The 19,931-nt window shown below is 42.4% G+C and overlaps 4 protein-coding genes across 6 annotated transcripts; 2 read left to right on the top strand and 2 right to left on the bottom strand.

The window, feature by feature from the left end:
- The first annotated feature begins 14 nt into the window (after positions 1-14).
- LOC117570298 (uncharacterized) lies at positions 15-702 on the top strand. The gene is made up of 3 exons (XM_034251822.2): positions 15-168; positions 241-437; positions 510-702. Exons 2-3 carry the CDS (start codon positions 260-262, stop codon positions 575-577), a joined length of 246 nt encoding a protein of 81 aa, XP_034107713.1. The 5' UTR covers positions 15-168; positions 241-259; the 3' UTR covers positions 578-702.
- Positions 703-839: 137 nt separating this feature from the next.
- LOC117570297 (translation initiation factor eIF-2B subunit delta) lies at positions 840-3,270 on the top strand. 2 transcript variants are annotated; one of them, XM_034251820.2, is made up of 4 exons: positions 840-946; positions 1,180-1,782; positions 1,842-2,432; positions 2,493-3,270. In XM_034251820.2, exons 2-4 carry the CDS (start codon positions 1,294-1,296, stop codon positions 3,171-3,173), a joined length of 1,761 nt encoding a protein of 586 aa, XP_034107711.1. In that variant the 5' UTR covers positions 840-946; positions 1,180-1,293; the 3' UTR covers positions 3,174-3,270. The 2 variants fall into 2 exon arrangements, with proteins under 2 accessions (XP_034107711.1, XP_051861373.1); XM_052005413.1 differs by lacking the exon at positions 840-946 and adding an exon at positions 1,019-1,041.
- LOC117570295 (myotubularin-related protein 6) lies at positions 3,246-12,568 on the bottom strand. Of its 2 annotated transcripts, none has more exons than XM_034251818.2 (10): positions 12,343-12,568; positions 8,722-8,838; positions 6,309-6,471; positions 5,944-6,227; positions 5,745-5,879; positions 5,449-5,678; positions 4,859-5,371; positions 4,556-4,798; positions 4,279-4,498; positions 3,246-4,214 (listed from the first exon to the last, which is right to left on the bottom strand). In XM_034251818.2, exons 1-10 carry the CDS (start codon positions 12,364-12,366, stop codon positions 4,077-4,079), a joined length of 2,067 nt encoding a protein of 688 aa, XP_034107709.1. In that variant the 5' UTR covers positions 12,367-12,568; the 3' UTR covers positions 3,246-4,076. The 2 variants fall into 2 exon arrangements, with proteins under 2 accessions (XP_034107709.1, XP_034107707.1); XM_034251816.2 differs by lacking the exon at positions 12,343-12,568 and adding an exon at positions 10,781-11,415.
- A 368-nt stretch (positions 12,569-12,936) lies between these two features.
- On the bottom strand, positions 12,937-18,631 carry LOC117569818 (focadhesin). Its single transcript, XM_034251139.2, has 8 exons — positions 18,430-18,631; positions 17,862-18,152; positions 16,522-16,740; positions 15,415-16,462; positions 15,150-15,361; positions 14,013-15,088; positions 13,297-13,955; positions 12,937-13,237 (listed from the first exon to the last, which is right to left on the bottom strand). The coding sequence occupies exons 2-8, from the start codon at positions 18,131-18,133 to the stop codon at positions 13,088-13,090; spliced, it is 3,636 nt and encodes a 1,211-aa protein (XP_034107030.1). The 5' UTR covers positions 18,134-18,152; positions 18,430-18,631; the 3' UTR covers positions 12,937-13,087.
- Positions 18,632-19,931: the final 1,300 nt, after the last annotated feature.

The following is a 19,931-nucleotide window of genomic DNA, read 5'->3' as shown; positions in this document are numbered from 1 at the left end:
TCAAAATATTTTTAAAAATTATATTCCTTTTTGAAAAGAGTTGGCAGTTTACGCAATATTTTGCAAATTTTCTTTAGCAGATTGGCAGTTTTTGCAGTCGCAGCCAACTTTGTGTTTTACCAGGGCTACTTCATCACATTGAATTATTGTGGTCTTCGTCTTGCACAGGTACGTAACTTGCGGCATTCGTATGAAAAAATTACATAATTTTCTCAAAACTTTCAAATTTTGTTAATTTAGCAGTAACCAAATCACAACCATGGCCGACAAAGTTGTTGAGAAGGCTCCCGGACGCCCCATGAAGTATCCCTATACTTTTTCGGCTAAGCTGGCCCAATTCCCAATCAAGCATTACATTAAGAACCAATGGATCTGGCGCTACTATTTCATTGCAGTGGTTGCCTGCGTTCCCGTTTTCTACAAGATCAGCAAGCTGGGTAAGTACTGCATTTTCAGTTGTGACATTTATGCTAAACTATTGTTAAATTTATTATCTATGCTTGTTTCAGCAAATTCACCCGAAAACAAGAAGGCCTGGGCTGAGAGTCAAGCTAAGGAGCATGCTGAGCACCATTAATAATAATCTGATAAGCGGCGCTGCCTATATGATTTAGTTGTTAATATTTGCATCAACATTTCAGAATCGCTTTATGTGGTTATAACATGAATATTAAAATCGGTGAATAAATGATTGAAAACGGACATGTGTTATTGTTGTTGCCAACAAAAATTGATTTTTTGTACTCGTAATAAATGTTGGGGCATTGCTGTTTAGCCGTTCAGCCTGGCTAACGTGCAATATGTCATTCAAAGCGAAATCCAGGGCTTCGAGCAAGTATAATTGTTCGAATGTGGCAGATTTTATTTAGTAGCCAGCTGGTTGGATTTGCCATCGTGAGCAACAAAGCTTCGTAAAGCGGGTTTTGCAACAAATTTTATTCAGCAGGTAAATTAAAAAATTTAACTGAATTAATTGGTAATAAGAATAGCTACCATCACAAATAAACTCTTTTGCAAGCTATCACAATGGGCGAAGAACAGGTACAAGTTTTGCACATGAAATACTTCGTAGTTTAGCCTAGCATAGAAACGACTTTTTATTTGGCATGTTTACAACTTATTTTTTTATTTTCGGCGTTAATTTTACAACATAATACCTTACATTTTGCTTTATGCCAGAGTTCAACGAGCAGCGCAGCGCCGAAGCAGAAGAAACAACGACAACGCAATCGACCTAGGAACAAGCGAAATCGATTGCAAGATAACGAAATCCAGTCGCCCAACGAAAGTGCAATGCAGAAAGCTAACAGTAATCCCAATCAAAATGGAGCAGCGGACAAAACTCGTGAGCAAGTCATGGCGGAGCGTGAGGCCAAGAAGCAGGCGAAGCTAGCTAAGAAACAAAAGACCACAACTCCGACTGCAGTTGAAACTGCGGCAGCGACAACCAAACCAGCGACAACAATCATCACAGAAGTGGAGCAGACAACGATCACAACCAAATTGACGACAACTACAACCACAACCACAAAAGATAATGTGGTAGCAGCTGTGGCTGCAGCTACTTCAACGAAAGTCGCTCCCAGCAGCGAACCCCCAGATTCCAATACTGGGGAAAAGACGCGAGATCAAATCAAAGCTGAACGTGAAGCCAAGAAAGCAGCCAAGCAGGCTGCAAAGACTGCCAAGACCACTGGCAACAACAATGTGGACACAGTAACGCAGAAACTAAACAATCTCGAAGTGGCACCATCAACTGCTGCACCAACAGACGTGGAGAAGGTAAGTAGAAGTAGAAGTTGTATAATAAAACCTCTCACAATTGCCCCACTTCATTGCAGAAGAAACCAGCACTGAGCAAGGCAGAACGACGTGCCATCCAGGAGGCGCAACGTGCAGCCAAAGCACAGGGACAGACGAAGAAGCCGAATGCAGCGCCAACTGCTGATGCCAAGGCAACGGAGAAAAAATTACCAAGTGTTATCACTACGCCCGCAGCTGCCGTGAAAGAGTCGAAACGAGAGAGTGAATCACCTGCCAAGTCACCGGCTAAATTGTCGCCACTGAAAACGGAACGCGAGTGCAAAGTAAAGCTGTTCAATCACTTGGTGCGCGCCAATCATGATGCCAGTTTATTCATCAACGATGCGCGTGTGCATCCCAGCATTGCCCGCTTGGGAGTGCAATATGCAGAACGCACCATTGTGGGATCGAATGCGCGTTGCATTGCCTTTCTGCACGCACTGCGACAGGTGGTACAAGATTTCGAGACGCCGGCGAAGAAAGAGTTTGGACGTAGTCTCGATGGCGCGGTCAAATACCATGTGGAGCATCTGAATAAGTGTCGTCCGCTGGCCGTGTCCGTGTCCAATGCGTACAAACAGTTCAGGAATCAATTGACTCAGCTGCCCGCAGACACACCCGAAACGGAGGTAACAACTTAACGAGCAACAACAATTTACAAACAATTCAACTATTTGTTGTTTTTTCAGTTGAAGGAACAGTTGGCGCACTTCATCGACACCTATGTGGAGAATCAAATTGGCAAGGCTGCACAAGCTATTAGTAGCTCAATGCAAGAGAAGATCACCGACGGCGATGTGCTGCTCACATTCGCCTGTTCATCACTTATACAATACATCCTCGAAGAGGCTAAGCGCCGCAAGGTTGCATTTCGTGTCATTGTCGTCGACTCGCGACCCTTCTGCGAGGGACAGGAGATGCTGCGTCGTCTGCATGCTCACGGCATTCCCTGCACCTACGTGCTGATTAATGCTGTGAGCTATGTGATGCCAGAGGCAACCAAGGTGCTGTTGGGTGCACATGCCTTGCTGGCCAATGGTTATGTGATGGCACGCGCTGGCACTGCACAGGTGGCTCTGATGGCCAATTGCCACAATGTGCCCGTGCTTGTTTGCTGCGAGACGCACAAGTTTAGCGAACGCTTCCAAACCGATGCTATTGTCTACAACGAATTATGCGATCCCAATCAGTTGGTGATGAATGCCAAATGCTGCTTGAACAACTGGCACAAGAGTCGACTGACACCGCTCAATCTGAGCTATGATATTACGCCACCCGAACTAGTTAGCGCCGTTGTCACCGAGGTTGCTATTCTGCCCTGCACCAGCGTGCCCGTCATTCTACGCATCAAGCCGGAAATTGGATATTAAAAGAAGCTCCTAGCTGAACAATTTAATTGCGAAAGACGTCGTAAGCCAGAACCATAACTGAAAAGGAATTTGTTGAATAAATACTTTTTTTATTATACTTTGATCAAACATTTTTGCATAGTAAAGTTACGGCCTGCAAGATAAATTATTCATCTGACAAGTTGTAGTACAGGTTACGATAGTTTGTTGCTTTTTTCCATGCATTCTTTTTACTAGTGGAATATGTTATACAAGTAAACATTAAAAATATGTATACTCTTTTATGTGTGTGTAGAAGTAGAAAGGCAAGAGAGCTAGCTGTTTCAAAATCGGTTTTAAAATCGACAAAATTACAATTACAAAACACATTTAAATGTGGAATGGCTAACAGTAGGAAATCGTTTTTGGAAATTAAGGTTTTTTTTTCTCATTTTCTAATGTATTCGAGTCTAACTCTATTAAAAATCAATTTAAAAGTTGCAAGTCCAATCATATTGGAAACAGTATTGGAATTTGGTACATTTGTATAACGTTTGAAGAATGTAAAATAACAAAATTAAAATTATAGTTTTGTGCCCGACTTATGCATATAACTAGGACCAGTTGTGGGTCATGTCAGTGTCAATGGAAGCCAACAGAGGCGTTCATTAATGCACACAGAACTTAGTTGGGATGGGTCGAGTGTGCTTTTAAGCAGCTACAACTACAAATGCAACAATAAATGTAATATATTATAATATATGTATATGTATATATATATGCATATCTGTATGTAATATATGTATTTCATGCCACAGGAACACACCCAAAAACAAATCTGATCGCACTCTCACTTTCACTTCCTCTCTCGCTAAGCTTCACTTCATTCACTCCATGTCATATGTTCAACAATTTACAGCTAGGATTATACTATTAGAATTGGGCTTATGGACTTTGCTTTTGCATCTGTCGGAAGCAGCCACGGCACACGGGAACCGCCTTGCCACTATCATGTCCGGGCAGTGCAACGTTCTTGTCAATGCAGCGCTCACAGAAGATGTCACCACAGCGAAAGCAATGGGTCTGCAATGCATTGAGATGTGTCATTGAAATGGATTATTTACTTGTTAATGCGGGTGTCAATTACCTTTTTGCTAAATTGATCGAAGGGCGTGGAACAGGAGCAGGAGGTCACATTACGCATGGGTTTCCAATCGACCGCAACGGAGGAGATCTCTTCTGTCAAAGCTTGCGGGCTTGTTTGCTCGGCATTCAGCGACAGATTGGCAAACGACATATTGGTCGCCTTTAGCGGATGATCATCGTCGGCTGCTGACAATTCGCTTAGCTTCTTGTCGTAGTTGTATCTGGAAAGGAAGAGATTTAAATTACATATTTGATTAAGTTAACAATTCATTATTTACTTGTTGTCATTGATTTCGTTGGAGGCAGGCTCCTTGCTTGCTTTGGGATTAGCTGTAGTGGCGTCTTGCAGCTTCTTGGCCGACTTGGAAATGTAATTCTTGAAGCTTGCAATACGCTTTGTCAGGTGCTGCACATGATCCTCTAGAGAGTTGCTGTGCTCCTTGCTGTCCAGTAGTAAATCACCCAATGGTTCCCGTGGATGAATGCCGCTCTCAAATCGACTGTACATGCCACGCCAGAATCTAAGGAATTACATAAAGATTTACAAAATGATCAGCTAATAAATGTGTTGATAGTATTACTTGATGCATTGCGGCGCCAGATTGGCTTTGATGGACTCATCAACGTTGGGTTTGTACAGCGGATTGATATACTCATTCAAGTGATTAGACATATAGCCCCACAGCGAGAATGTGCGCTCGGCCAGCTTCAGATCGAGGCGATCCTTTTCACAGTTGCCCACGAAAGTGCCAAACTGACACGAGTGCACGTGATCATGCAATATGAGCAGGAAACGTTCATTGAATTCAAAGGACTCGCTGCGCTGTGACATCAGTTGCCAGGTGCAGTCCAGGAACTGTGTGAATATCGGCGAAACTTCACGCGCATCCGTCTGAATATGGCCACAACGTTCGCTGAACTTGTGGCCAAAGGCCAACCAATCCTTCTCGATGAGAGCCTGAAAGCCCTTAATTGTGCGATAGTACGGATTCAGCATGAGCTGTGCCAGCGAGCAAACTTGAGCGGTGCGATCCCAGCCATCGGAGCAGTGCACAACCACCGAAACCCCTTTGTCCACAGCATTAGCAATAAAGCTGTAGAGACGAGGGAAAACATATGTGATGAGATTCGCCTCAGGGCGCAGAAGATAAAGTGCTTTCTATTTGCATACCTCGACGTGTCCAATATGGAGCGAATGTGTTTGAGCCAGCCGGATGACTCCAGGGCATTGAGGAAAGCACTCATCGTGGGCGATTTCTGTTCACAAGCCTCCAGCACCTTTTGCAGGCTGGCGCGCTGAACATGAATGTTCTCAATGCCAAGGAAATGGAATTTGATGTTCTCATAAAAGGCCTCATTCTCGTAGCCTTTGCCCGCGGCACGATTGGCCATGGCATTGATCTAAGTATTTCAACAAAGCGGTTAGAGTGCTATTTAAATATTGTTGAGCTTTTGTTTGCTACTCACGCGTGGCCGGGTATCCACCACATACATGTAGTCGGTGTTTGTGTTTGTCTTGCGAATGGCCTCCAGCATTTGCTCATCCTCCAGACAGCGAGCACTGAATCCCGACAGCGGCTGGCTGCAGCGACATATGGATGCCTGTTGCATATTGAATGCACAGATTAGTTTCATTTCAGATTCATTAGATTGGTCTTTCAACTACCTTATTGTTGTGCAAATAAGTCAAAGCAGGCAGACGGCCCTTGGAACGAAAACGCGAGCTGCTGATGAGCATCAATGTGGTGGCTTCCTTGGGCACATAGATCTGTCGCGGATACGTGTCGCACAGCTCGTACTTCTCATTCATGGAGCATAGGGTCCAATTGTCATTTGGCACCAGCATGTGCTTGAATTCAGCATCGAGCTTAAAGAAATCCCAGCCCGCATTCTTGGGGAAGTCATCCTTGGCCGGCTGATAATTGAAGCAGTACAACTTGTTGATGGAAACTGTACAAACCAAAGACCGAGATTACAAAATTGTTTCAGCAATTCATTGTGATTGTAAAGCAATGATTATGCAAAACGCACCCGGTTGAAAGAGTTTCAAAAGCGAAGTGTAGACATCATGGCATTCAGAGTCCTTGGGTATGACGAATGTCACCGACAGAAATGTCTTGCAGCGTATCAAAAGCGGTGAACCAGTGGTGCTCAGTGGCAGCTTCTCAATGCTGGCAACGTGCATGTGTAGAATCTGTAATGTGAGAGCGTGCGGTCGGTCGGTCAAGTTAGTTGGCAATCTCAACTGAACTTTTACGTGCACAAAGTTAATACTTTCTATGCCCCTAGAGGCCGTCGTGTCTCTGCTCCCAGTTATAGTTGTATTAAGTGGCAAGTACCCGACACTGACTAAAGACATACGTCAAAAACAAAAATCGATAGTTAAGGCCAACTCAGCTCCCGCTTAATTGGCAACTGGCAACTGCACACGAGTGTCTCAACTTTTAATTAACAACATGGAAGCCTCAGAGAGAGAGAGAGAGAGAGAGACCGAGCAGAGCCCGTTAATACGCTCATTTGTGGCCTCTTGCCACCGAGATGAATGAGAGAAGACTCTGAGGGGCTAAAGTGCATAATTGATATACTCGTACTTAATTATGATGAAGCAATTAAAATGCAATGCCTCACTGCATGTCAAACTGAAGCGGTAAATCCTTTAATTAAAATGCCAGTGAATGACATGCAGTTAGCACGAATGTGAATGAGTTAATTCACACTGAAAAGTGACACAATCCGAATTCAATTCATACCATTTAAATATGCAGACTGATTAAATGCAAACAGACAACAAACTGGCATCGTAAATTGATAGTTGTTTCAGTTTGTTTGCAGTTTGTATTGTACAACAATGGCAAATGAATTGCAGTCGCTTAGCAGCCATTTGTTTGCCACTGACAGCCAGTCCCCAAAATGCCCCAGACTGTCGCCAAAATGAGTAGGCGTCATCATTTTAGATATTGACAGTGAATTTAAATTTGTGTGGGTTTTCTTTTTTTCCTTTTATTCTCCACTTCCAACTGTTCTCGCTCTGTTTGTGCTGTTTAGCAGGACTTATCCCAAATGGAAATGCATGTTTTATGCCGAGCATAATCAACGCCCACACACAAATACAGCAAAACACCCAGCGGGATGGCCCGACATAGCATTTTAATTTGTATTTATGCAATGGGGCGTATGCGTGATGCTCACGGCCCGCTGTGTCTATTTAAGGCCTCGCTTGCGCTTGCCTTGCGGAGCCAAACAAAGGCGAAAAAATAACATACACATTTTAATTAAATGAACTTGCGGCCAGCTAGTTGCGTTGAATTGAATTGAGTCTTAAAGCCACGTGCCAAATTTAATATGCCACACAAAGTTCTTGAGGGTTTTCTTTACATCTTTTTTTTTTTTGACTAACAGCCTTGGGTTTGCCAGCGCATAAGAAAAGGAACTTTACACACGTCCTTTGGCTCTGTCAAGTGGCGGAAGTGCGGGCAATGCAGTTGTCAGACAACACAACAAAAAACGCACTTGTGTAAGTGCTTTTGGTTATATGACGAATGCGTCGCGTTTCTTCTACATACACACATACATATGTGCATATAAGGCGCCCCATGTATTTCTTTGAGTTGGTTTAGCACAATTTTTTTAACGAGCGCGGTCCGAAGTGCACATTTGAACACGTTCTGCACTTTGGTCGTTTTACCAGCCATTTATTTGCACAAAGTTTAGCAGCGAAACCCTAAAGAAAATTGTTGGTTTTTTTGCAGCGTGAAAGTGAATGAAAATTGTGTGGTATTATTTATACGACATAAGTTGGCATCAAATAGTCAGAGGCATATTTAATTGAAATTGCACACTCCAGAATAAAAAAAACCAAGTCACATCTTTATTATTTATACGCTACAAAATGCCCCGAGGTATTTGCGGATTTACTTTTTATTTTACGAAATCCTGAAGTGTTATTTTTTTTTTCTTTGCAAATATTTGCTTAGACATTTGCCTTGTAATACGAAAAGGAAAATGTCTGCATTTAGCATACACAAAACCACAAAAGCCAAAGAATTCCAGATGAAACACAAGCAACAAATGCTGAGTTCTTTTCTTTTTTTTTTTTTTTGAGGTGGCAGAAAACAAAATTCCTTGTCTCTGCGCTGTGCAAATTCGCAGGATACCTTTGCGGTTTGCTAACCACACGATTTGAGTTATATTCGTGTGCATAACATATACATATTCTATATACATATATGTAGGTACGTATATATGAATAAATTGGTACACCCCGAAATGCTTTACGGCGACAACCCCAGGCAACTGCTTAAAAGTCATGCCACAAAATGTTGCCCGTAGAAAAGTTTTTGCTTGAACTTGAGGCCACCCGAACGGGGAGGCTAATAAAATAATTGATGATGTCATCGGGGGGTGGTGGTGGTGGTGGTGGTGAGGGGGATGTTCGAGTACTTACCCAGGTCTCCTTGTTACTGTCGGGCTCCACGAATATCAAATGTGTGGCCGTCAGATATAGAGTGCCAACTGTCGGATTTTTGGTGTTGTAGCGATCAATCATGCGTACATTTTCCACCTGTAAAATGCAAAAAAAAAGAGAAAATAAAAATTTATTTCATTTCACTAGCATCTTATAATTCTGTTCTTCTTTTTTTTAATGCTGAATGCATAATAAAAGCGTTTTAGTTTCAGTTTTATTGTTTTCAATAAGCTTGGCGTGCTCGTTTTTTATGTTTTTTAAGTTGTTTTGCTCCCATCTCCAGCTGCTGTTGCTGCTTCTGTGCAAAACTCGTTCGCTGACGTCAGCCTGAAATTCTATCCGAAAAATTTGCACGAACATGAAAAATAGTTGCAAGCACCTAACCACCCACTACACACACATATACACAACCACACACATATACACACGAACGCCAAAAGGAGAGTAAATAGCACGAACTGCTGGAAAATGAATTGAAAACAAAAGTTTCTTGCAGCGCTGAAAGGAGACAGAGTAAAGTGAAGTTTTACTTTGCTCAAAGTTATTCTGGCCAAGTGGGAAGCAATTAAAACAATCTTCAGAAGATATTATATTTGATTATTATAGAACTCGTATCCTTTTTGCTCAAAAGTTAAACACAATTTTGGTATCGTGATATTAAGTTAGAATGTTAAAAGAACTGGTATCTTTTCACACCAAAAGATAAAGAAAATGTTGATATTTGATTAAAAAATCCCTTCTTTCCAAAAGTTAAAAGAAGATTTTATTTAATATGTTGATATTATATTTGATCATTTTCTATGTATTATTATGAGTATCATTAACCTTTTGTTCTATTTTTATCATTTGAAATACATCTGGGATTTGAGAAGTAAAATTCCAACGTGTTTATCATAAGTATGAGTATCATAAACCTTTTTTTTTCCTATTTTTATCATTTGAAATACATCTCAGATTTGCGAAATTTATTTAAATTCCAACGTGTTTATCCCAAGTGTTTATTTATTGCATTGCGTAAACCACATTTCCAAACGAGACTAAGACAAATTGATGTGCCAAGATTTATCTGATGTCTGTGAAATTTCCCCCAGCGAAAGGTCGGATGACTGTGCAGGATTTAAGATTGATTACATTTAAAGTAATAGACTCAAATAAGCAATATGAAACCGAGTAGAACATGCCGCAATGCCATCATTCTCAGTAAGTAACAAGTCCTTTTATTCACACACACAAAAAAGGTCCTGCTGAGCGATTGACTTGCTTCATTAGCTCAACGCCTAGGGCAAAACCAGCAGTTTTTGTTTTTTGGCTTTGATATGCCATCAAGTGGTCTTTGAGGATTCCAAGAAAATGTATATATTTTTATGCAGAATCTCTTAATTCCACGGCAAGGCAATCAAGCATGATTAAAGGCATGTGAAACGCTATTAAACTCATTTCATATGCAATAGCTTTGGTTGTCTTTTAAATGTCAGTGGGCAAACGCAATGCTGAGAAGAAAGCCCATCCGTTGCAGAGAAACCTCATTTATTTAATTGCCATGGCTCGAGTGGGGCAGCATTGCAAAGCGTGCAACAGTGCAACAATTTGTATTTCAAGTGCCAGCTGCAGACTGCAGAGACTGAAGACACAAAGCCAACAATGACGCATAGCAATGAGGATGATGGCCAGGATGGTTGAGCACTTGCTGGGCTGCAAGCATCGATGGCTCTGACCTATATATATATAAAATATATATAAGGACTCTTGTTCTCGCATAATGTCAGGAATCTCAGCATATTGTCGTTGGTCTGGTAATGCGGGCCAATTTGCTTATTCCGGGCCGTAGAGTTGCCCGGCGGTGTTTCGAAATGAAACAAAAGGAACGTGAAAAATAAAGAGCAAAAAAATTAGCTGGATTGCGCTTGATTACTTTTACTTGTTTTCCTTTCTATTTTTTTTTTTTTTTTTTTTTTTTTTGCTGCACATTTGCATAAAGGAACAAAGGAAATTAGCAGACTTTGGTGTGGCGACGGGGGACAGACGGGGGCTTCTTTACCTTTTTGAGGACACAGTTGCCGTTGTAGTAGACGGGCGCCTCGTTGAACTCTTCTTCGATCCAGGAGACGACCTTATCGGAGACAAAGGGCGGCACTGGCATTCCCCACAATCGTTTGCCATCCGTCGGCGGCTCTTCGCTCTCCGGCGATATATTATCGAAGCTCAGGCGGAGCGCCGATGTAGGCGACAGCTGGCGTTCGATTTCGTTGAATTTATTCATGAATCTGGTGAAATCCATTGTCACTCAGGTTGACGGATGCTAAAAGTGCTGCTATTTGTTGTGTTTGCACTCGGTAAACTCGCTAAGCGTTTATTGATTTTAAATTAAATGCCAAAACAGCAGGAGTTCCCCCACAAACAACAAACAAATTACGAACAGCTTCGGTTTAGCTTTAAATCAAATCACGTGAATGCTTTGTCCAAAAAGGGCACGGTGGGTGGGGGTTCGTTTATACTTTCACTTTTCGCTTCGTCCACTATTCCAATAACCCTACATATTTATTTATGTATGCTACTTTGTTATTGGTGGCTGTCACCGCCCCTCCACGCACAACCGAAGCGTGTTGTTGCTGTTGTAGGTGCTATCAACTTGGCAAAGAACCAAAAACAGAAGCGCCACTTTAACGACGACCGCTTCAGACGAACGCAACCGACGACTGTGAAAGGCGCGCGCCTAAAAGCGTGCTACGAGTGGAATTGGACATTTGTCTGTTGGGGAAATTTTTGCATTGCTGGGACATTTTCTCTCACAGTGATGAGGCGCGCTTACACAGTGCAAGGAATGAATGCACACGCATATGAAAAATCGCGGAGTAGTCAATAATATTTACATTAACCTGATGAATGAATTTTCAATTTGCAATAAGTTTAAGTTATTTAACTTAAATTTATTTCAATTATCAAATTATATCCTTACTTCAGCAGTAAAATTTCTTATCTTGAATAAGGGCTAAAAAAAGGGCGTTGAGGTCAGTAACAAAAACAGTAGCAAGGTCTTGCAGATTTTGCGATAAGGAAAGCTTAACCACACATTCAAGTACAATGTATGTACATGTATGTGTGTGAGCATCTGCGCCTGTGTGGGAACGTGGAGTAAATGAGAGACTTGTGCACGGTGGCGGCAAAACTGGGTTTATTTACGTCCAGATTCGTTGGTTGGGTTTATGCGCATGTTTTACACTCATCATGTTTATAGATGTTTATGAACAGGTGTAGTTCGAGTCGATATTAAATGGAAAAGCAGTCTCGACGACCACAAAATCTGTCTCGTCCTTGGCCCTACCCAACTGAAGGGTGTGTGGCGAAAAGGGCTGGACGAAGTTGGGTGGTCGATTTTTGTTGTTGTCTGCGGTTGTTGTGGTACAATAATAGGTTCCACCTTAGCATCGATTTTGAATATAGCATAAAAAGCTGCTGCTAGGTGCATGACTCACAGCTGAGCACCGGACAGGTGCGGGAAGCAGATTATCGCGATTACATCCGCTATTTGGCGTATCTCCACATTGATTAAAAACTGCTTACATACTATACAAAGTTCTGTGTATGCAGGCATTTACTTACCTTTGCCAACTTAATATCGTCCATTGTTTACGTTTATTTGTTAGTCGCACCTTTAACAGACGTTCTTTGGTTCTTCACAGTTTTCTTCACTATGTGTATTTGCACTCACGTGACAATTTTAATCAATTATTCAAATGCAAATATATTAAATTATGTTAATTTTGCGAGAAACATATTGCGGTTTATAATAATTTAGGATTGTTGATACTAGAGGTGGAGACACATCGATGGCACTATCGATGTATCGAAGATTTTGCAAGCTTTTTGAACATCGATTTTTTACAGCAAGCACGGATGATTTTATGTAGCCAAATAATATAATTACTATATATAATTTAATTTTATGTAAATATGTATACTATTAAATAAGCTCAGACTATTTATCTTAGGAAAATAACTTTCTTTAAAGCTATAACCAGCTTTTTTTTATGAACTGTGAAATATACCAAAATAAAAATTTGTATATAATCAGCACCTGGTTACACTACATTTGGTATATTAAATAACAACTGTTCAGAAGAGCGCGTTATTTTAAAGAGTTTGTTATCAGTCAAATTTTAAATTGGATTAGAAGGAAATCTATTTAAATAATTTCAAATTGAATGCTAAAATTCATTTAATAAAGTCAACAAATATCGCACAAGAAGCTATAAAAATGGATTGAAGTTTTAATTATAACAATAAGTGCACTTTATGTTGCTGGGTTAATTCTTTGTTTTCTGTCAAATTGGTTTAGCTCTCATATTCATTTTCTCAGGCCAACGTATTTGGTCCACACTCCTTTGTTGTCAAAGTAAGGTTTATTTCTCGAGCAGATAATCGCTTCTTTGAAAATGGCAGCATATGCGAGGGGAATCGATGCATGTTTATATAGATTGTACAGGAACTCGTAAATCTGAAATTAAAAAGTGGAATTCAATATATTGATCGGATACATTTTGAGTATGCGCCCACCTTTGCCTCTTGGTCCTTCCAAAAAATGTGATCGCAAAGATATTGCAAGCTCTCTGGAAATAGATTAAAACGCTCCTTACCATCTGTGGCAACCACATCAATACTGCCCAGCAGTACACCACAGCCAGATAGTATATCCACAGCCAATATGAATATATCAAGTAGATACAAGGCTCTAGCGAGTTTCTCTTTGTTGGACGCCTCTGCGAGCAACATTTGTATTTCCACAAATATCTCCATAATCCAGTTACAGGCATGCTCATCGCTGCCAAAGGCATACAGAGTGGCGGCCAGGTGGCGGTAGAAGAACGAACGTTCCTCCGCTCGACGTTCATAGGCATCAATAATAGGAGCTAACCATTTCAAGGGGTTCGGCAGTTTTTCGTTATACAATACCAGATAACAGCGAATAATGGTCGCCTTTTTTAGCTTTCCAGCTGGTGTTTCCCACCAATTCGCTGGCGTGGTGAGGCCATCGATGGCATTGGGATGCAGCACTGACACCACTTCGGTGTATCGTTCAAATAATCTGGAATCTAGATTCATCGAGTCCATGTAACGCTCCACAATTAGTGTAAATACATCCAGCACTTCGGGTATCTCACACTTGTCTGTGAATATATACTTGACGCTGTCCAAAAACTTTTCAAACAAGCAGCCTGAAATGCAAGAGTTTCAGAAAGCATTTAAAGAAAGTGTGATGGTCATCAACTTACCCTCGGCGAAGTCATTTAGCTGTGATTCCTTGAAGCAGTAGACTGCCACCTTTTCGGCAAAATTCTTTAAGATTTGCAGGCTCACGCTGTTTCCAATTTCCGGCAGCAACGAGAACAATAGCAACAGATCCTCCTCAAAGCAATTGGGTTCAAAGTCGGCTAAGAAATTCTCGAGCAGTCGTCGAGCTGTGCCGCTGTGAAGTGCCTGGTTCTTAGCAATCATGATGCAGTATTTGCGAGCATCGAAGGACAGGTGGAAAAAGCTGGTCAGGCAGCTCCAATCCATCGGTGGTATAGGCTTCGAAAAGCGCTTAGAGAGAGCTCGCAGCGCAAAGGTTACGGCATACGGCTCGGGCACATAGTCGCCGAATCGTGATTGACTCACTAGATAATTGCTGACAGCACGAAGCGGACTGGTGGCAAAAAGACCAACCAGCTTGCGAGGCTCGGGTTTGCCCTCGGGCAGACGATAGACACCGCTGCGGAAGCCACTGATTTCGTTGCCCACATAATGGGCTATCAGATCAGCTGCAGCATCACCACACTCTGGTCGTATCTTTTGCAGCAGCTGGACCCATACCTCACCCGGTATGGTGTCTTGTTCTTGCAGATTAACAACCTCTCGAGTGCCAGGCACAACGGCACCGCCTCCCACAATTTCGAAACGAAACTGCGGCGGAATGTGACGTAGACACAGTGTGTTGCCTGGCTCATAGCTCTTGAGTGCCGCAAGTGCATTTCGCACCTGAGTGGCATCCGTATTTGGACGACTGATAGCCTGCCATAACTGTTCTAGCGCATCATCTGCCAGTTTTTCGTACTCCAACGTTGGGGTTTGCAGCAGCGGGACAAGTCCAAACAGGTGATAGAGGGATTTCAAAGTCTGTGGCCTTTGCTCAGCCCTAAACTTGCTGCCCAATGCCTGCCAAGTGGAGGCAATATTCACAGTATGACTATCGCACAAGGCATAAATGGCATCCAGTGCCAAAGAAGTGGCCAGATCCCCAGAATCGTCAGTGCAGCTGTTCAGCGTGTTGCTCAAATGTGGCAGTAGCTCGGAGCCATGTAAAGTAGGTCTAAACACGAAGGTAGAAATGGTAAGCCATCGTAAATGTATAGAGTATAACGATAAATTACTTTTCCTGGCAGATTTCGCGCATCGCATGAGTTCGAGCGACTTCCAGCTCCCAGCGTTTGTCGTTGTCTGGCAGTGGCTGTGCGATTTGCTTCAGCAAGAAAGGATAAGTGCGTGTCTCCACTCGCCACAGACGCAGATACAAATCGACACAGAAAGTGGCATTGTCCGATGACAAATTCCTTATGGTGTTGAGAATCATGGGCACGTTATCCTAAAAAAGTAATTTCAATTAGTTGAGTTTATCAGCATAAAATGAATTCATACCTTCGACACTGCAAAACTGGAGAGACCGCGTAGCAGTTCCAGCTGAAGCTCCGGATTGTGTTCATGCGCCAACTTGAAGATGTATGTCATGAGGAAATCGTAGGCAATACTTTCGTTGACTTTGATAATCTGTAAGATGACCTCGTAGATCTTGAACCAGCAGTCAACAGGTGGTTCGCGCGACAGAAACAAAGCGCGCAAAAACAAATGCAGTCGCTGACAAAAGGCAGTGTTTGCTTTGACATTAAGTGCGTCGACAAATGCAAAGACATCCTTGTTTTCGGAGACTTCGAAAGATTCCACCAGATTGGCCAGATCAAAGGCGATGGCAATGTCTGGATGATAGTTGCGCATATGCGCCGGCTGCAACTCCTTGGTGCAGATGCGTGTTGCAAACTCCTCCTCCACCTCGTTGCCATCCCTCGGTTGCTTTTGCTGGTCGAGCACACGCTGGACAATTTGATGCGCCAGAGCTAGGCCTTCTGCGGGTATGAATGCAGTCTGAGACATCCACTGAATGATGCCGTCCAGACACATGTTCAGAATGTATTCATGGCCACAGCGCTCCTGCACCACCACAAACACGATAATGCGCAGCAGATCTGCCAAATAGAAAGGCGATAGCACATGCAGGCTTTCGGCGAGCAGCACCAACAGCACGTGATAATGATGACGCGTGTGTTCGCGCGTTGCATGCAGCACGCGCAGCAAACACTGCAAACTTGGACGCGGATCGATGCCATAGTGGGCTAGCTGCTTGATAAGCAGCGCCTGATAAATGCACAGATCAATGGACTGGGCATGGTCCGCCTGCTGCAGGAAGTAATCGATGGCCTCGATGACTAAAATGCTGGTGCACAGACAAGTGCTGGCATTATTGAATTTGCTCCACGACAGCAGCTCCTGCATGAGTGCTCGTGCCTCCGGCTGCTTGTGACTGAGAGCAAGTAAACAAGTCCAAATGGGCTTCACATCGTGAAGCGTTTGCGGATTGCAGAGCACATAGAGAAAGACCGGACGCAGATATTCGATGCTGTAATTGCGAATGCTGAAAAAGAAATACAAGTCAGTAATATTTCTAAGGTAGAAATTAATTTTAACATTTACTTTATGTCTTGGTGCTGACAGATGCCAATAATCTTGTTGCTCACATCGTGCATGTTGGCACTTGAATGTTGCATCAACGATATCAGAGGATGAAGCTGCGTCTTCAGACCATAGGGACATTGATACGTCTCATTATTCTTCAGCAGCGTTGTCTTGCGCTTCAGACACAACATCTGCAGTCCCAATATGCTCTCGGTTATAATGGCAAAGTGCATGGGGCTACAATACAGGTAAATAGAGATTAATCTAAAGGTGTAAGGTGCAAAGAGCACTTAAATTAATGACATAAGAACATTGTTAGATTGTTACAAGTTGACTGAGCTTAACTGGCGTTTAGCAGCCACTTCCGCTGCCACTTTCCAGCTGAATGAGGAAAGAGGAGGAGGAGTTGGAGTTCGAGTTCGAGCAGCGAAGTTGCAGCTAAATCGTTTTGCGTTTGACGTGGTAATTACAACCTGCTCAGGTGGCGTTCCCAATGGCTGCCCGCTTTAATTGCGGTTTGTGGTGCAACTGCTGCAATTAATATGCAATCCTTTTGCACTTTTTGTGCACTTGGTTTCTTATCAAGGTTAATTTCTGTATTACATGCTGTTTACTTCTCTCTGATTTGATTACTTTCTTGTGCCTCTTCGTCCTTCACAAAAGTGAAAACATTTTCAAGTTCAATGCCGCACGTTTCTTTCGCTCGCTCTCTCTCTCTCTCTGGGGTTTGCATATCAAATATTTGCCTGACCCGCGTAATTTGAATACTTAGGGAGTTATATATGGTCAGTTGTGTGGGGCGTTGTAACCACAAGGCCAAGACGCTGTCCTTGATTTATGTATTGCTTCCTCTTGTGTGAAGCGGAAATGGCTAATAGATTTTTTGGCGTCCTGCATACATAATGCGTACACATTTAAATAGCTTCGTGTCATTGTTTAAGTGTTTAACTGCCAAGCTGCTGCTGCTGCTGCTGGGCACCAGGATTGCGGGCAATGGGTCAGCGAAAACCGGAAATGGCCAAGTCAATGCCAACGTGCGTGTAAAAGTGTTAACATCTAGCATGGCTCGTATTTCATTTTCGCATTTATCACGCCGTCATGTAAAGAGCATGCCAATCAATTAAGGCACACGCGGCATGTGGTATCCAGCATAAGGGGCATTGGCATTGGCTGCCAATCTGAATGCTTACGATGAACTCCTTGCTAATTTATGCAACTCCGTGCTCTCCTTTGCAATTGCCATCGACGAAACGGTCAACCTCTTTTTCTTGTTGGGCGGAACTTGCCAGCCAGGTTGCGCCCCTAAGTCGCACATACATATGTGTGTGCTATTCTGTGTGTGTGGCTCGTTGACTTACCCCGCATTGGGCAGCATTGATAGCAGCGTGTTCTGTACACTGTTGGCATCGAGGACGCCCTCGTCGACGAGGCGGACCAACGTCTGACAGCTCATCAGGCTGAGTTGCATATGCTCGTGCTTGCATTGCGTTTTCAGGAACTCGATTTCCTTGATTTGCTGCTCCGCTATCTGCTTTTCCTTGGACTCCACTATTTTGTTGTAGATCTTCTCCAGGCAAGCGGCTAACTTGACCACCGAACTATTCGGTTTAATGCTGCTAAAGTCCTCCATGTCAACGGCGTTTAAAGGGCTGAAAGCAGAATGAGCAAAACGATAATAGTAGGACAACTTTAGACAACATGGAATTCTTATTGGCAATTTGGGTTTGGCTTCCTCAAAACACACAAACACACACACAACGGGAGCACGATTTATTGTTTGTTTGGGCACTACACGAATTCCACTTGTAAATCCAACGACGCGCGTGTCCTTTCGCCAGCTCGGTCGCCACTCGAATGAAGGCGCCGCGATTTTTGAAACAATGCAACGGATAGGAAGCAAAACTCAATTTCGTGACGTTGACTCACCTACGCCTGCCGGTGTTTGTCCTGTAACCAGCCGCGTGCGAATAATGCTGATGTTAACGAATCACAAGTCCTTCATAAGTCGGTATATATGCGTTTGCTTATACTTTAATGATTTTGTTTATATTGTTTTGTTTGTTTAATTGCTTTCAAACACTTGCACGCTATCAAAATTGTAAACAAACTTTCTGCTAAACCCGATATCAGCAGCGCAAACGCAAAATAAGTGCTCACGTAAACGCAAAATTGAGCGCAGACAACCTAGCGCAGAATGAGCAACGTAAGCGCAAAAGAGCAACGTAAGAAACGTAATGTGCAACGTATTTAGGTTTGTTTTTGAATAAGCTCCAATATAAGTTTAAAGCGACTGTCGATATGGCCAAACATTTATAGCTAGATCAACAACAATAATAACATCAAATTTCTTATATACCTTTGCAAAAGCTTATTGTTGATTTTAATAAAAAGATTTTGTTTTCTATTTTATTGTGTATGTTTAAAAAAATTTAGTTTTGAAGAAAACATTGCGTTTATAACTAGACGTTCATAACTTAAGGATTCCGGTCATAAATAACACATATTTGTTGCGCAGAATACAAATGGGTCCGTAAATAAAGTACAGCGAATCTGCGAAGCTAATTCAACTCTAGTCTAAAGTTGATTTATGCGAGTATTATGCTTAGTTAAGCAGCTCCAACTTCTTGCCTGCTCTTTCAGTTAATTGACTTTATGCATTTTTTTGCAAAGCGTCTAGCTGTAAAATAAAATTAATTATGCTGCTGCAGCCATAAAAAAGTAAGCAAGCAGCCCAAAGAGAACAAATTCAAGGCAACCGGGCAAAAGGCCACCGAGTACAAGTATCATAAATGAGAGAGTCCGTTCTCGCTCTAAAAGCAGAAAGCAGAAAGTTGCCTACCGACCTGTGACCCGTAAGACTTCTGCGTAACTTCGAATATAAAATAAAAAGCGTGCAATCGCTCATTGAGCGCGCGGCCAAGGCGAAATCTCAAAAGGCAAATTGAACAAAGGTATAAGGTAATGTAAGGTAAAGCAAAGGCCGAAGACATCCCAACAACATCATTTCCGCTTCCTGCTAAAAGGCACTAGCTACAGTCGGTTATCAAACTCGTTTCTTTTTTTCCGTTTTGTTTCTCTTTAGCCACGGTCAGCCTTAACCTTTGTCGGCTTGGCCGGGGATTTATGATTTTATTACCGCCCCGCGATGCATAGCTCAACCTGTGAAATGTGCCGTGAAAGTTTTTGTTTCGGTTTAAAGTTGATTTTTGTGTTCAATGTTTTTTTTTTCTCTTCTGTTCTGTCCAACTTTTTTACATCTCACTCACACTGAGTTGGCAAGACAAATACAAAGCAAAGCCCTGATTTGCTCGCATCACTATTCTTGGCTAATGCATATATAAAATAAAACATAACAAAAAAAGGCCTCCAGCCGCAACCAAACAAAATTAATTCCTGCAAATTTTGTTTGGATTTTCATTTTTATATAT

The sequence above is a fragment of the Drosophila albomicans genome, chromosome 3, assembly GCF_009650485.2.
Source record: "Drosophila albomicans strain 15112-1751.03 chromosome 3, ASM965048v2, whole genome shotgun sequence".
NCBI classification, from domain to species: Eukaryota; Metazoa; Arthropoda; class Insecta; order Diptera; family Drosophilidae; genus Drosophila; species Drosophila albomicans.
The sequence above is the reverse complement of the archived record's forward strand: the minus strand, read 5'-3'. Positions and strand labels throughout refer to the sequence as shown.